At 43.5% G+C, this 16,571-nt stretch overlaps 1 protein-coding gene across 1 annotated transcript in view; it reads left to right on the plus strand.

The window, feature by feature from the left end:
• Orc3 (origin recognition complex subunit 3) overlaps positions 1 to 16,286 on the plus strand; it is a 30,433-nt gene extending 14,147 nt beyond the window's left edge. Inside the window, exons 10-19 of the mRNA XM_077631540.1 lie at positions 2,476 to 2,518; positions 3,713 to 3,826; positions 3,913 to 3,992; positions 4,925 to 5,073; positions 6,487 to 6,578; positions 7,423 to 7,511; positions 8,591 to 8,729; positions 9,410 to 9,529; positions 9,598 to 9,659; positions 15,945 to 16,286. Of these exons, the coding sequence (XP_077487666.1) occupies positions 2,476 to 2,518; positions 3,713 to 3,826; positions 3,913 to 3,992; positions 4,925 to 5,073; positions 6,487 to 6,578; positions 7,423 to 7,511; positions 8,591 to 8,729; positions 9,410 to 9,529; positions 9,598 to 9,659; positions 15,945 to 16,050 (994 nt within the window). The 3' untranslated portion in view covers positions 16,051 to 16,286. The remainder of the gene's footprint in view (positions 1 to 2,475; positions 2,519 to 3,712; positions 3,827 to 3,912; positions 3,993 to 4,924; positions 5,074 to 6,486; positions 6,579 to 7,422; positions 7,512 to 8,590; positions 8,730 to 9,409; positions 9,530 to 9,597; positions 9,660 to 15,944) is intronic.
• Positions 16,287 to 16,571: the final 285 nt, after the last annotated feature.

A 16,571-nucleotide genomic window follows, 5' to 3' on the forward strand; every position in this document is an offset into this window, starting at 1 on the left:
CTGTCACCGTTGTGCAACCTGTTGAGTCGCATTTGTTTCAAGGTAACGGCGACTTTCGGTACTTTTTCTATTGAAAAAGATTTTTTTTTTTCATTTTTAGAATTGGTTAGTTGGGGGGCCGACCTATATTCTGGTCCGACCTTTAGTCCGGTTTTTACGGTACTTGAAATTTCCGATGCTCTGTGTGCAGTTTTTAAATAAAATTTTTTCATTGTTTTCAAGTACTACATATGATGCAGGGAAAACTTTTTTCTGTGCACAACACAAAACACTTTTTTTTGATCGTGTACAAACATTGGCGTGTTTGCTGTGATTTGGAGAAAAGATATTGGTATTGGTGGGGGGGGGCTCTGATCACAGTGCAAAGTTGAACTCGAGGCGCTGTTTCTTGGTTACTTAAGTGCAGGAGGATTTAGTGTTACTGAATGTCTTCATATCAGCTTTCAGTTTTGGTCAGACTTCACTTAACGTAACCATCATCGTCATCAGTCAGATTACATCCTCTGCATGCACCACAATCAACTGTAACATAGCATACTCGAGTTGTTCATTAAAAGTGATCAAATATGCAACTAGGTTTAGTTATTGGCATCACTGGGAGACATTAATGAAAGAATAGGGGAATCTAGATTCACATGATACCAGTACTTGAACAGTGGACTTCATGCGGATATATTCTGCTCGCCTAGCTTTAGGTTGATCAAATTATTCGCACATGCTACTTGATGAAGTGATGAGAAAATTTTCAGCTTTTGAAGCATAGTGTATGTGTATGCAAGTTCTGTTAGCAGTTACAGATTTAGATAGTGAAAAGTAAAGATGAAACTGCTATGCTTTTTGTAATTAACAAACTTTGCCTGCATTTCTTTACTGTGCCAGTGTTATTTTTACGATTGTATGCCTGATTAGCTCTGAATTGTGAATCTAGTAGCAAGGCTGTTTAAGTGTGCAGTTTTATTGCAGTAAAACCTGGTTATTTTGACTTTTGTTGATTTGGAAATCCAGATAATTAAAACTGCCGGCTCAGATTATCCCCCCTGTCAACTCTGGGCTCCCAGTCAACGGTGGTGTAAGTCAATGGCGTGTCGGATGCTCACTTATGTGGACACTATAGGTCTTACCCCAATTAATTTGAACAGCTACCAAAGGGAGGTCGTGTCCAGGTATGACTGGCGCAGTGAAAGATCGTCAAAATAGCTGTTCTGAAAACCAGAATTCCATACTGCATAGTCGCTCATCCACCTCTGACGTGTGCGTGACTGCAGGCATGCTGACAAACGGGTGGCCCCGTATCCGAGAAAACACTGACCATTTAGTTTCGGTTTTGCTTTTCTAAGCTTTAAGCCAACCCGTAGCGGCAGCAGCTCAACCAGCCTGCATCAGCCAGAGAACTAAACCTAGCTGAACACTGTTTCGGACACTGATTGGCATGCTGCTGCTGTTTTCTTTCACCCTTCCGTGGTGAAAGTCTTAACCAATCTAACTGGTTTATGTAACATTTCCCAGTTGGTTCCATCTGGAACCAACTGGGGATTAAATTGATTATATTTGGAACTAACTGAAGGCAACTGGGATTTGTTCCATAAACCATTTGGACTGTTCAAACTTTCACCAGGTTCCCCCCCCAGCTTCAACACCATTTCCTTTGCTTGCGTATGCGTGTGTGGTTCTGCTTTTCCACCAGTGCACCGAAACTGCTGCGCGCTCATCATGTGCTGCTTGCCGTTTTTGTGGTGAAGCTTCTCCTCACTCACCGCTTATGATGGGTGCGATGCGGTAGTGCTGGAGCTCCACCGCATCCATGAAGGATGTTAGAGGCCATTATTATTCTGTAGCAGTTCTGCTGAGGCACTCCCAACAGTATACAAGCAACTGAGCATTAGTGTAAATGTGAAAAACAGTCATTGCTGTGCTGTTTTTGTCTCAAAATTGGGTATCTATTGTCCAGTCTTTCACCAAATAAGTTTGCTGTGTTGCAAGCAGTTCTTGATAGTTTTTTCAGGGTCAATTGATAGTTCGAACTTTCAGATAATTTGAACATCCCCCGGCCTATTGAAGTTTGAATTAACGAATTTTTACTGCAATGCTATTCAGCTTTGCTCGAGCTAAACTTTGCATTGTGTTCTAGTGAAGGCAACATGCAAAATTTCTTTTGTTTCATGATTGAACTCACGTCTAGTCAAGCTTGGTGTGGCAACATGTTCTTGAAGACTATGTATAAAGTGGCTCTGTGAATAAGATTGCAAATTTTGTGTTTTCCTTCATGAGCAGCATGCAGATGAAGTAGAACATCATTTGCAAAGTGTTTAATCTGTATTTTACCTGGCCCTTTCACCTGTATTTGCACGCAGCTACTCTTCATTTATCATTCAGTATGTGTAATTCCTTGTAGAAATGGTGATGAAGCTTGTACCATTTAATATCTGGTTGCAGTTGTGAGAAATTACTTTAACCACAGTAGCTTTTATGCTTCAGGTATCTGAAGGACAAAAAACCTTCATCTGAAAAACCATCGAAGGTGAGCATGTGTTGTTTCCATTCCTTTATTGATACCTACACTGTATTCCACAGTACTGAGCAAATATATCTCAACTCGTGCTGGTTATGACAAAGATATTGGGGTTTGTCTTTACGAACCTGAAATTTCTGTAACATATGAAGTGCTCAGGGATGGAACATTGCAGCTGTGATGTTGAGCAGACCTGAAGAAAAGGCTTTTATTGGAACTGAGGCAAAACTCATTGTGAAATCCAAATTCTCTGCACCTTAAGAGACCATCAGTGTTGGATCAAAAACATACTGACTGGCAGCATTGAACTGAGGTTCAAGATTTAATAAAAATCATGCTATAAATCAACAGCCATGTCCGTCATGTTATGGGAAAGCGGCACATTGTGGTTAGAATTTTTCATCAAGTGCTTTCCGATGGCTAGGGGGATCATAGGTGAGGGGGATGCACCTGAAAAATCTGGGCAGTTTTAGTGTGTTGTGTCTCCTGTTCATTTGGTCAGGTGATTGGTGACCCAGCTATTCTGAGCTGTGCACTACAGCAACAAAACGTACCTTCCTGTGATTGTGGAAGGTGATGCCACTGATGTAGTTTTGCATGTGCATGGGAGAGGCCATTACGCTGAAAGGGAGGAGCGGAGGCATAAGTAGAAGACTTAGCTAAGCTGGTTGTTTGTCAACACTGACGTGGATAAATGTGGCACCACAATAACAAATGTTACAATGAGCAAGAGGGAACCATTGCTGAGAAGATATGCACCCATACCTGAATTCATTCTGCAGTAGGTTCGACTGGTGACTCGTAGATGATTCTGTGAATTTGCTTTTACACTCGCTGCTTTGCATGTCCACGGCCGCTAGTGGATGCCTGGGTACATGTTAGCAGGTGCAAGGTGGTTGATTACAACGTTATGACAATATGTTGATGCCATTGGTTGTGCTCCCTTTGGGTGACATTTGCTGCTTCCTCCTTGAATTGTACCCAACTATTGTTCAACCTTGTTCTACTTGAAACTTTTATGGAAGAACTTTGATGGTGCTTGGTATATGGACTCGTTCAGTGTTTCGTAGAAAAGTGCTCTTCTGTTTTGTGAAATTTCACTTCTTCCTGAAGGCCTGTCTCTGAGTATTTAATGGTCCTAATTCATTCACATCATTCAAAATCCATTCTTATTCAAATGTCACCTTTCCTTTTTCTCTACAGAGAATTCATCGGATGGTGAATAATTTGCACAAACACCACAGGAATAGTTTAATGTTGCTGCACGTTCTGTATGAATTTGCCAAGAAGCTCCCTGGCTGTTCCCTTGGAAATCATGTGAGCAGTTTATTTGCTATGAATCCTGCTTAGGAGGTCTCTCATGGGTTCCTCTCATTTTTTGTTTTGTTCTGCCATCCTTGCAGTTTCGGGAAGTGTACATGACTTACCTCCAAGCACCAGTGAGTGAGACCGAAGATTTTGGCAAGTTGATCAAGCTGATTCGGTAACTATGCTCCTCCTCAGTTATTCAGCAGGGATTGGGTAAAGACCGTCTTACTTTTGGTCAACGGGAGTGGCCATATCAAAAGTGCTAGGCTATTAATTGAGAAGTGTTCTCATTGCCACACTCGGCAATGCTAAATTGACATCCTGGATATATAAGTGACTTCACCAATCAGTCACCAATTGTATATATCAGCGACGTCACCAACCAATCACCAATTGGGTTGCTATATCGATTTACTATGGAGGCCGCCATCTTGAATTCCTTGGACTTGGAAAACTTCATGCCGAAGGGAGGCGCCAGCGGACCCCAAGAAATCGAGAAACGTGATGAGCCGCCGCGGTGGCTCAGTGGTTATGGTGCTCGGCTGGTGACCCGAAAGACGCGTGTTTGATCCTGGCTGCGGCGGGCGAATTATGATGGAGGCGAAATTCTAGAGGCCCGTGTACTGTGCGATGTCGGTGCGCGTTAAAGAACCCCAGGTGGTTGAAATTTCCAGAGCCCTTCACTACAGTGTCCCTCATAGCCTGAGTCACTTTGGGACGTTAAACCCCAATAGACCAAGCTAATATATTAAAACAGCAAAGAACAAGTTGAGCTGATTGCGATTATAGAAATAGGGAATTCTTTATACTCATGTAGGCATTGAACACATTGCAGTACTATTTAGCTATACAGGTTGACAAGCAGCGCACACTAACAGCTTGGCTTTGGCTAAAGGCCATTTTAATTGCAAACAGTAGTCATTGCAGCCTCTCGTAGCCAGCCATCGAAGCTTACTTTAGCACTTGCTGATCCATAAGCTTGCAGTTCAGTGAACCGTGGAAGTTGTAGGGAAATTAAATATTTGTCCTAAACACACATTCTGAATGTTCTTATTTGTGTGTTCTTTTTGCATGTGCAAGCTATATCTGGACATACATCTCTTGCAGCGTTATGTCCATTGACGAGTTGCAGAAAAGAATGGGTGATGCCCTCTCATTGCTCAAATCCCAAGAAGATCTTGAACAGGCTCCCCCAAGTGTCAGTGAGCTGAAGGCTCACCTCGAGGGCTACAGAGAAAAATTCGAAGCCTTGTCTAGTATGTGCAATTTTTTTTATTATTTTTCAGTGCTGGAATTCAGTGGTCTATAGTTCTCAGTGACCCCGTGTTTATAATGGTGTTGCAGACAGGGCTTCCTTGGTCAGATGCTGGTACATTCTTTTCTAAAACTGTACAGAATGTATCAGGTGTTTCAGGGAAGCCTGCTACTAAATGTTAAAAACAAGCTTTGTGACCTAAAGAGGTGGCTTCTGTGGCATAGTAATACCAGTGCTGGCATACATCAGAAAACCAATGATTCAAGTTTATTAATAAGCTGGCTAAGTGATTTCTGATGAGTAACTTAACTATTACAGGTAGGCACCTGGTTGCAGTTAGAGGTTTCTAGCTGGCCATTAGTAGTAGCCATATCAGTTTCTAGAATTTGAGAAGCACAATTACGCTAGGTGCTGTGGCTCACCAAATTTTGGCCATTTTGGGCCAAAAGACGCGTGGTTTCCAAAGTGCGAGACTTTGTTGCACGCAGAGCAATGCCCTGCAGTACTCTCCAATATGGGCTGGAGCAGCGCACAGCAGCTAGCATCATGGCAAGGGCAGGACAGAGAACGTCACGTGGTGCATGCAGTATGGAGTGGTCTGTACTAGGGGCAATGCTTTGCAGGCGACAAAGACTCTCACTTTCGAAAAGTATACTTCATTTGGCACAACATGGCCAAAATTAGGTGAGCCACTGTGCCGAGGCTAATTGTGTTTTCAAAATTCAAAAAACTGATATGGCTATTGCTAATGGCTGGCTACAAATCTCTGATTGAAAAGTAATAATTGAAAAGTTAACTATCAGATATTAGTTAACCAATTTGCTAGTCAACATGATTAACATTTTCACTGATGTCCGCCAACACTGGTATTATTATACCGCAGAAGCCATCTTTAACAAAACTTATAGTGGGGCAAGCTGGTGCATAGCTTTTGGAAGAAATAATACTAGCGCAAAAAGGCCCGCATGAAAAGGCCAAGAAAGACAATGGACAAGCCCTTGTCCTGTGTCTTTCTCCACCTTTTCATGTGTGTATTTTTGGGCTATTATTTTTTACAAAAGCCATCCTAATACCTTCGGAAGTCAGTTTTAAAAAATTAATGGCAGGCTTCCCTGAAACGTGATATGTTTTGACATTGGGGTACTTGGAGTTTATAAATGTGCTGCAACCAAATAAAAAGAACATATGGTCCGATTCATTTTATGTTGAATTATTTACCTGGGGATTTAAAACCTGTTGTCTACAGTGAACATATTGGGGGCTCTTCTCTTAAGCGCAAAACTTTAGAATAATTTTTACAAACTTTCCATGTAGAGTTTATTTTGACTTTCTTAGTCTTCCATGGTTTGAAACGTAGGCGCTGAAAAGGTGTATAATGGATTGCTCTGTAGGCTTTCTATTTTTCTTTTTACAGCTGATAACCCTGAAACCAGTGATGTGAATGAAACAGCAGAGCCGTTATCCTTGGATTGGGGCAAGCTCAGAAGCCGTTCGCAGTTCCAGGAGGTTTGAATGCTTGTAACATGAATTCAGTGGTATTTTGTTATTCTACTGAAATACTTCTTGTGCAAAACACTTCTGGTGAGCTATTCGCAGCTGTAAGAATAGTCACTCAAATGGAATGCCAAGTAGTATCATTACACATGCAGGCGGGGGCTCTGTGTTTTTACCCGTTGGGAACCACAGTGGCTTTAAACAACAGGTGCTGAGAAACCCACGCTTCTCTGGCTTCTGTTGCTTTGTGGCTAATATGCAGCTAATATGCAGCTAATATGCATGGATAAAAAGAACAGCAGCAGGCAGATGCACAGCTCCTTAAAAAATGTCTGAATACAATTAAAACTGACCATCTTTATAGAGAAACAGTTTGCTCTAAGCGAATATGTTTATCATCAAAATAAAGTGCATAATGGAAATTGGGGTGGGGGGGTCGGGCTGAGGCATGCATAGATTTAGGTCTGGGTAACCCAAAAACCTCTTCAGGAAACCGAAATGTTCCATAGAACCCAATTTGAGAAACCCCAATCCTGTGTGTATGTGCATGTGTGTGCACACGTGTGTGTGCATCAATACTTGAAACTGCAGTGTTAACATGACCTCTCGGTCACGACCAGTGCCTTCAAGGCTTGTTAGTAGTAAGACATGTTCCTGAAGATTGTGAAGTCCGAGACTGATTTATTTCTATTCCTTTTTTTTTTAAATAGATGAAGGAAAGAATGAACAACTTAAAACTTTTGAGGATTTTGGAAGGAAGGGAATTATTCCTGTTGGCATCTTGCTATGAAGCACTGCTGCAGGATCAAAGAAACAGATGATTGCATTGTGGAAAGTACTTTTCTTTTTATTGCAGAAACTGAAAACGCTTACGAAGGCAAAGCGAGTGTCTCCTTTTGAAGCCCTGAGAGAAGAATTTGCAGGCTGTTTTTCGGAAACCTTCAGGTAGCATGAAAAACTGTATTGTTTTTTTTTTATTGTTTTTTTTTCTAGGAGAACATGCATGGCCAGGGGTATTTGCAAGACCACTTACTAGTGCTTGTTTGAGTTCTCATGATATAGTAAACCGTGGGTTTTAGAGAAACCATCTGCTAAGAATTTGGCAGCCTGCACGTGATTGTCCAACATACATTAATCTGTGCTGCATTCAGTGTGCATTAGAATGAAAAAAAAAAAAACTTCACGGGTACTAACGCTCCACCTTTGTAAGACACAGGTTGCTCTTCCCGAGCAATCTTTCATTACCAATCATTAATTAAACTGCAACCTGTCATGGTGAGCAGTTTGCTCACAATCTGGTCGGCAGGTTGTGATGATGTCACAAGGTCGTGTGGCCTAGGTGGCAGGTGGGACACCTGCTTTTCTTGACACGCTGTTGAGGGGTTGCCGCTGAACAGGACCCATAACGATGTCACCTTAATAAATTCTATTGAAATAAGCATGATTAAAAGCCAGCTAATGCTTCCTTAATGCCTTAAATCTTATGGAGGCAGTTTTAGAACACCTGTCTCAAATGAATAACATTGCTGTAGCTCCTCCTTCAGAATAACATTTTGCACCTTTTCTGCTGGGCAGTGTTAAGGCATCAGAAATGAGTGAGGAAACAAAGTAGTCTGAGAGTAATTGACTGTAGATTGCTATGATTTACCAGGCAGGGTTGCTGCTCTGCTCTGCATCTTTCAAATGCTATGTGTTTTCAATCACCAAATACGGTTTTGTTTGGATTATCTGGTGCAGAATAAGTGTCTGTCTTTGAATGCCCTTCATCACAGAAGCCTCTCTCATCAAGTTTCTCCTTTCTGTGAAAGCAAAAGGTGTGAATTAACCACCTATGCTATTTCAACTGAGCGGTTTCTACGTGCACTAAGAGCAGAGTGGATCAGCTGAAATTTTTATTGAATTAGTGAAAGTACACATGAGCTTGGTGCATAATGAGCAGGCTTTACATGGCCACAGTTCTGCATTGACTGGTGGGAGGTCCTTTTTGTTTTTTGTTCTTGAATCCTGTTCTTTTTTTCTTTCAGTGACCTTAAACCACCAACAACTCTGCCCCTTCACGAAGTGCTTTACTATGATGATGCCCTGGCAGTAAAGCAGTACTTCACACCCTCTCCAAGATCAGTGTTACATATGGCGTTATCCAAGCCTTGCAGTGTTCTGAGAGTAAGTTCTCGACTTCATTGATCGAGCAAATGACATTTAATGCACTGTAAATTGCAAGCATGGAATGCTTTTACTAGCCTTTTCCAACATGGCTTTGCGTAATTTTCATTCGAATTTGTTTCAAAAATTTTGCATCGCATCAGAGTCCTACTACCCCATGGTAAATAAACCAGTTAATCCAAGTAGCTGAGTGTAACTAAGCAATGTGTTTAAGGTCAATTGAGTCTAAGGTAGCGAAGCGTGTGCTGTGAGTAATTTCTCAAAGCAACTAACACATGTTTTGTACTTAAAGGGCTGGAGGAATGTTTGTTGTTCCAATCTAGCAGTGGCAGTGATATGTCTGCCTACTTAGCTATTGGCAGTCTCTGTTTCTCTTCCTAAAATGTCTAGTGCTCATCTGTACAAAGAGCCTGAAAACTTAATGTCCTTAATTCTAAAGGGCTCTGAAGCATGTTAGGACATTTGGTTTCAAAGGTAGCAGTATTTGGGATATGTGTGAACAATCAACTCACCCTTACAAATTATTGCGCAGAAATATTATTTGGCTAGTGCCTGAGTACAGCCAGGCATTAACAAACGTTTGCTTTGATGCAAATAATGGTTCATGGGGCCTTTCGATATACTGCGTATTAAACATGTTGCTATGCTCCTTTTTTTTTGCCTTTTTTACATGTCATCAGTGTGAGTGCTGCAAGAACACAGGCAGTTCTGAAATCTCTCCATCACTTCCCGACCTGAGCATCAGCTACAAGCTGCATCTGGAGAGTGGCAAACTGATCAATTTATACGACATGATGCAGGTAGGTTATACTAATGGCTCAAAAATTGATAGTTTCCTGAATTTCGGCACTTGTTGTCATTCTTTCAGTCCTTCAAAGCTGTGAAATCAAGAGAGAAGAAAATTTCGGCCCAAGAAGAGAAGATTGCAGAGTATCCTTTGTTTTCTTTTTCTCTTTCACAACATTTTTGGAGTACCTGTAGCTGGTAATCTTTCGCGGTGCTGAGTATGTGTGTGTCTGCCTTTTCTTGAGTTTGCTTGTCTACTGTGATAGGGTTGCCGCGAATCTCACAGACTGTGTTATGTGCCTCACCTTGTCCTGACTGTTTTTTTTAATCAAAGATGCTTGGTTTCTTCATTTCTGTGCTTTTCAGGCAGTTTACATGTACTGTAATGCTACAAGAGCTTCAGGGCTACGAGCAACACAATGCAGTCGGTTACCCTAGCTAATTTGCAGGTCAGCCTAGAAAGGTGCTTTCAGTAGGCTTGTGCGAATATTCGATATTTTCAAAAAGTTGAACAAATAATGCGCTATTCGATATTCGCTTCGATTCGAGTTTTGTTATTCGGAAATTTAAAAGTATTCGGATCGAACAAATAGGCACACCTGGCGGGGAGAAGGCGTTTTCGGAAGTTTCGGTTTTGGATTCAGTAATACTTTTCCTAATCCAATCCAACCCAAACCAAGCCAGGAAAACAGAACTATACTTAGAACAAAGGCGTACAAAAACGCATCTCGTCGGCGTGGTGGTGTGGTCGATTGCGTTTAGTGGGCGACTGTCTCTGCCGCGGCGGCATTTGATCAATCTCAGCCGCCTTGGACCACACCAGAGAGCACCATGGGGGACTTGCATGCGGCCAGCAATCCAATTTGGAACCTTTTTGTGAAGATTCCACCGGGAACCGAAGCTCAATGTCTTAAATGCAAGGCAGTCCTGAAGACCCCGACAAGTACGACAACAACCCTAGCAACACATTTAAGGAAACACCCGGACTTGCACAAGGACTACCAAGAGAAGCGGGACGCACGCGAAAGGCCATCCAAGCTCAAGGGGGCAAGCAAGGCAAGTGGTCAACAGCCATCTATAGCCGACAATTTCAAGCCAAAAATGAAAGCGTTGGCCCCCAATAGCCCAACAGATGACAAAAATGATAGCTCGCATCATAGCCCGTGGTATGCACCCCTACAACATTGTCGAAGAACCAGGTTTCCTCGACATGATGAAGTTCGCTATGCCGTATTATGCCATGCCGTCTCGGACAACGTTCTCAGGAGCCATTATTCCGGAACTCTACGCATCAAGCAAAGAGAAGGTGAAAAAGAAGCTCGGGGATATTTTTGCAAGCGGAGTGGAGTCGCTTTCAATCACAACTGATGGTTGGACATTAGCGGGCAAATAACAGCTATGTTTGTTTAACTTGTCACGTCATGGACAGTGATTTCGTGCAACACGTGCATGCATTGGCTTGCACGGAGATGACAGACTCGCACACTGCAGAAAGCCTGGAGCTATTTATCGCAGGTGTCATCGAGGAGTGGGAACTTTCAGCCCACGATACTATGCTGATCTTCATCGTTACAGATAATGGAAGGAACTTTGCTTCTGCAGTAGCGCGGTCGTCCTGGAGTGGTGTGCAGTGTTTCGGACACACCCTTCAGTTGTGTGTCAGTGATGCCAAAAGAGAAGTGTCAGGGTTTTTGCAGCGCTGTGCTTAGGCCTGAGCGATTGTGGCTACGAGAAATTGATTACGAGATTATGAGCGATTGATTACGAGAAAGCATTCGACTCAGTGGAAACCTCAGCAGTCATACAGGCATTGCATAATCAGGGGGTAGAAGAGCCTTATGTCAAAATACTGGAAGAATATATAGCAACTGCACAGCTACTATAGTCCTCCATAAGGTCAGCAATAAAATCCCAATAAGGAAGGGTGTTAGGCAAGGAGACACGATCTCGCCAATGCTGTTCACCGCATGTTTACAGGAGGTATTCCAAGGCCTGAATTGGGAACAGTTGGGAATAAGAATAAATGGAGAATACCTAAATAATCTGCGATTCGCTGATGACATTGCCTTGCTGAGTCATTCAGGAGTTGAACTGCAAATCATGATCAATGAGTTAGACAGGCTGAGCAGAACGATGGGTCTAAAAATTAACATGCAGAAAACCAAGGTAATGTTCAACAGCCTAGCAAGGGAACAACAGTTCACAATTGGCAGCGAGAGCCTGGAAGTTGTGACGGAATACGTCTACTTAGGGCAGGTAGTGACAGGTGATCCGGATCATGAGGGGGAGATAACTAGAAGGATAAGAATGGGGCGGAGCACATATGGCAAGTTCTTGCAGATCATGAGTGGCAGTTTACCAATTTCTCTGAAGAGAAAAGTGTACAACAGCTTTATCTTACCGTTACCTACGGGGCAGAAACGTGGAGGCTAACAAAAAGAGTTCAGCTTAAGTTAAGGACAACGCAGTGAGCCATGGAAAGAAAAATGATAGGTGTAACGTTAAGAGACCGGAAGCGGGCAGAGTGGGTGAGGGAAGAAACATGGGTTAATGACATCCTAGTCGAAATCAAAAGAAAGAAATGGGCTTGGGCAGGTTATGTAATGTGAAGGCAAGATAACCGCTGGTCCTTAAGGGTAACGGAGTGGATTCCAAGAGAAAGTAAGCGTAGCAGGGGGCGGCAGAAGGTTAGGTGGGCGGATGAGATTAAGAAGTTTGCAGGCAAAGGGTGGATGCAGCTGGCAAAGGACAGGGTTAATTGGAGAGACATGGGAGAGGCCTTTGCCCTGCAGTGGGTGTAGTAAGGCTGATGATGATGATGATTGTGGCTAGATACAAACGAAGTTCCAAGGCCCAAGGACAGCTTCAGGAAATTCAGAGAAACATGCAGCTGGACCCTCTCGAGGTTATACAAGACATCCTGACACAATGGAACAGTGAGCATGCCATGATGGCCAGGTTCGTGAAGCTCTGTACTGTCATCACTGTAGAACTTTCACAATCTGACACAGTTCCAAACTTGAACGCAAGTGAGTGGAAGGTTATGAATGCAGCAGTGCAAGTCTTGAAGCCACTTTACCATGCCACAACTGAACTGTCTGGGGACAGATGTCCCACGCTGCCACAAGTCATTCCCCTGTTGCAGTGTACCGAGGTGGTTCTAGCTGAACATGTTTCCGAAGATGGTGAGGCAGCATTGCTTGCCTCAAGCCTTTTGCGTAGCATCAAGACGAGGTTTCCTGATATCAAGATGTCACGCCTTCCTGCATTGGCAATATTGGTCGATCCTAGATACAAAGATGTCTGTTATGCTGAACGACCCGCAGAGCAATGGGTGTTCACTCTACTCACAATGGCAGCAGAAGAGTCTGGCAGTTGATCAACATGGTACAGCAACAAGTGAGAACAGCACCTGCTCTGCAGACCCATCAGGAAATTCTGTGTGGAGTGCTTTTACACACTTCACTTCATGCGCACATCATCAGTCAAGCCGTGCAATCTCGGATGAGGTTGCTGGTTACTTGAAGGCCCCCTCTTCTTTCCCGGTCCAAAGACCCCCTTGTGTGGTGGAAAAGCAAGGGCAGCCACCTTTACTTAACCCTGGTTGCAGCTGCTTGTAGGTGTCTTTCGGTACCAGCCACCAAGACAAGAAGTGAAAGGTTTTTTTTGACTGGAGGAGCTGTTGTAAGCTGCAGAGGGGAGCACCTCAAACCCCATCATGTGGAACAGCTAGTATTTTTGCACAAAAATTTTTAGATTTTCGTAAATAATCAAGTTGTTTACTTTCCTTGAATGAATCCCAGACCTTAGCCCTCTGCCGTTTTTTTCCTTTACTTGCTACTATTCGAAGTATTCGTTTCGAAATTATTTCAGAATTACTATTCGCTTCGAACCAAAAAAGCACTATTCGCACAAGCTTATGGTGTCTTCGACTGGTCGCTTTAGATCGCCCTAGAGCGCTCTGAGAGGCGACCACACATTCGCCTGGTCGAAACCGGCCGCTCTGACTACATTCGGCTGGTTCTTTCTTAGTGCTCGCCTCCAGCTCAGAGTGCTCTGACGCGCTCCGAGAACAAAGTCGGAGCGGCTCCGTGATGAGATCACGTGACTGAGCCACTTCCGCCATTTCGCGAAAGCGGTGCGAGGCCTCGGCGTCCCCTGCGCGTAGGCAGAAGCAAGTGTAGGCTTTTGACGCAGTAGTAGCGTCCTTGCTGCGTTGTGCTTTGCGGGTGCCGCGCTGTGTGAGGCAAAATGTCCAAGATACGCCGCATAACTACGCTAGGAACGCGGTCTGTGTTGCTGTCACATGACAACAGCGATTCCAGCAACAGCTCAGACGAGGACGACAGTGCTATCCACAAGGCGATGTTCGAAAAATGAGCGTCCCGTGGGACGGAAAGCCGGGGTAGCGATCGATACAGGCTAAGCGGCGACCGCGATGCAAACTGTGTGTGGCCACGTGCGGCTAAAGGTAATCAAGGGACCTCACGTGCGGCTACTGTTGACATCAGCAGCGGTGCCGTGTAGTGGTTCCGGAAGTTACGTCCCCCTTCTGCCTCCTGCGCTTCCGCTCTAAAAACTCGCTGACCATTCGGCTTGACTAGTCTCGCTATGCGCTCAGAGCGAGAGCGGCTTCCACTCTGCCAGATCCTAACCGGATCGCGGGAGCGACATGTCGAAGACAGCATTAGTTTCAGTACAAAATAGTCTGCATAACAGACTGTGTGACAGACAGTGGCTCTAGAAATAAGCACAGGCATTGGAATGGGGGACACAAGTGTAGAGGCAGTGCCTCCAGTATGGTTTTCAATTTCGTTCGGAATGTACTTCAGTATTCATTGGAGTTACTTCTTGTGATAAGCCTGTAAAGTACCATGCAAGCAAGGTTTAACTGGCTTTGACCAGTATACTTGTGGTTTAAATGGGGTGGCCACAAAGCAGCTCAGTCCTCAGACCTGCTAGCCTGAGTAGCATGACAATGCATGGGGGGAAGGTGGGGGGCTATCCCCAACATGGGTGGGGAGGGTACTATACCGTTTCATCAGCCACTTCCTGCATTGTCACACTAGCAGGTTCATGAGAATTGGCAGATGCCATTGGCTGGAAGTGGGGTCCTTTGACGGGGAAAAGCGACTTTTTTCTTGACTTGTATCTGACTATAGTGCTCGTTTGCATGGCATAAAACACAAGCTGTGCTTTACTTTTATTAAATAATCTCTTTTCTTTTGTACTGGTTTTACTCTTGCTCTTTTGCACAGTATGACCACTCTGTAGGAGCCGCTAATGCAATCTCCCGTCTGGGAATCACTTGATAGCTGGGTTGCTGACATCATGCAGGACTGATGTTTTTTGCTAATTGTCTCTGCTTTCTCCGATGTGACCAATACTTGATTTTAAATTACTTTATCCAGAAGTATGTTCGGTGACCGTTTGCAATATTTGAAACAGCTTAATTCGTTATCCACAAGTTACGACTGCTACTGGCTGCCTGAAGCATTTCTCTGCAGTCTGGGTCACACCGGTGCTTCTCATTCATTGTATACTCATCCTGCGATGTAAGCAGTAGTCAATTTCAAGGTGCTGTTGTCAAAAACTACACTCAATGGTCATTTGCATGTGCTAAAACTTGTAAATTCACTCTCCACAATCGCTGAAATCATATGCATGAGCTGTGCGGACTCTCTAGGCCTACTCGTTGCAGAAAAGGGTTGTCGTCGATTAAAATTTAAAAACTTGATTAGTGTGTATCGCTGATGAGTGTTGAAGTGTACACATATGATATGTATTTGCTCATTTTGCTTATTTATATTATGGATAAGGTAGCGACAAGCGCAGACATATTGACGCTGTCACCTCATCAGTGAGAAGTTTTCACTCAGTTGCAGATCTGCTGATGACATGAAGGGCGACTGTCCGACAACCAGATTTGTTGATGTCGTCGGCCTGAAAAACATGTCACACTATAGTTATATACAGCTGCTGGTCGAGCTGGCGTCATTGTCGGTCGAGAGTGACCATGTTGAGATGACCGCCAGCATTGTCGTTTCGGCGTTGTACACACTGTAAACGAATGAACGGACAGAAGCGAAGCTCAATGGCGGCAGCGCCATTGCAGCAGAGCAAGTGAGTGCTGAAGCTTTTGAATTCATTTGGAAATTGTCGTGTAACGCTGCAGGAGTTCGTAGAGTCCGAATGCCATTCCAAACACACCCGTGTAGCACAGGTATAACATTGTAACATCTTTGAACGGTTAGAAATTGTGTAGCTCTTTGTATTCCGAAGAAGGCTCAGAAAAGTGTGTTCAGTGGAAATCGCTGGTTATTTGCAGAAGGTACTTGTGGCGTTGCTGGCCATTTTTTTCTTGAAAGAATAGCAGTGTTTTTTGTTGTGATTTTTTGTGCGGATGCAACCTTGACAGCACATTTACAGAGCCCAGTTTTTTCGATCGATTGCTGAGCTACAGTTTATGGGGCTTGTCAAGCCCACTCAAAGAAAAGTGGATCATGTGCAACGAATGACATGGGGATTTTGCTGAGGCGTTTCCTGGATGACAGCATCATTTCAACTGTGTCCTTTTTGTTTCTCATATCAGTTTGCATTTATGTGACCTTATTTTCTTATCGATTTGCATGTACCCACCACTTCATGTATATATTTTCACAATGCTTCGCTTTGCAGTTGAAAACAATCGAGATGCTCACATTTTTAGCATAAATTTGTTAATGTTCTCTTATTTTACAACAAATAAATGCACAGCTGTCGTAGCCCTTACTTGTGCACATCTCTGTTATAATTTGTACCAGCAGAACATTGTGTTTCTTTCGAACAAGCATCTGACATGTAAATGAGCACACTGTGAGAAAAGGAATTAAACTGGGGGTAATTAAAATTTAGCCTGATTTAAGCAGGACACAATGTGTCCTGCAAGCACTTTGCCTTAGTAGTAATTCTCGAAGGAGTACAGGTACCAAATTTTTGTTGCGCCCTTTTTATTAGTAACGATGCGTAAGACATTAGTATGCATTGATCACCATGTTGTAATTCGCTACGACTAGT

This window comes from Amblyomma americanum, chromosome 7 (genome assembly GCF_052857255.1).
Source record: "Amblyomma americanum isolate KBUSLIRL-KWMA chromosome 7, ASM5285725v1, whole genome shotgun sequence".
Taxonomy (NCBI): domain Eukaryota; kingdom Metazoa; phylum Arthropoda; class Arachnida; order Ixodida; family Ixodidae; genus Amblyomma; species Amblyomma americanum.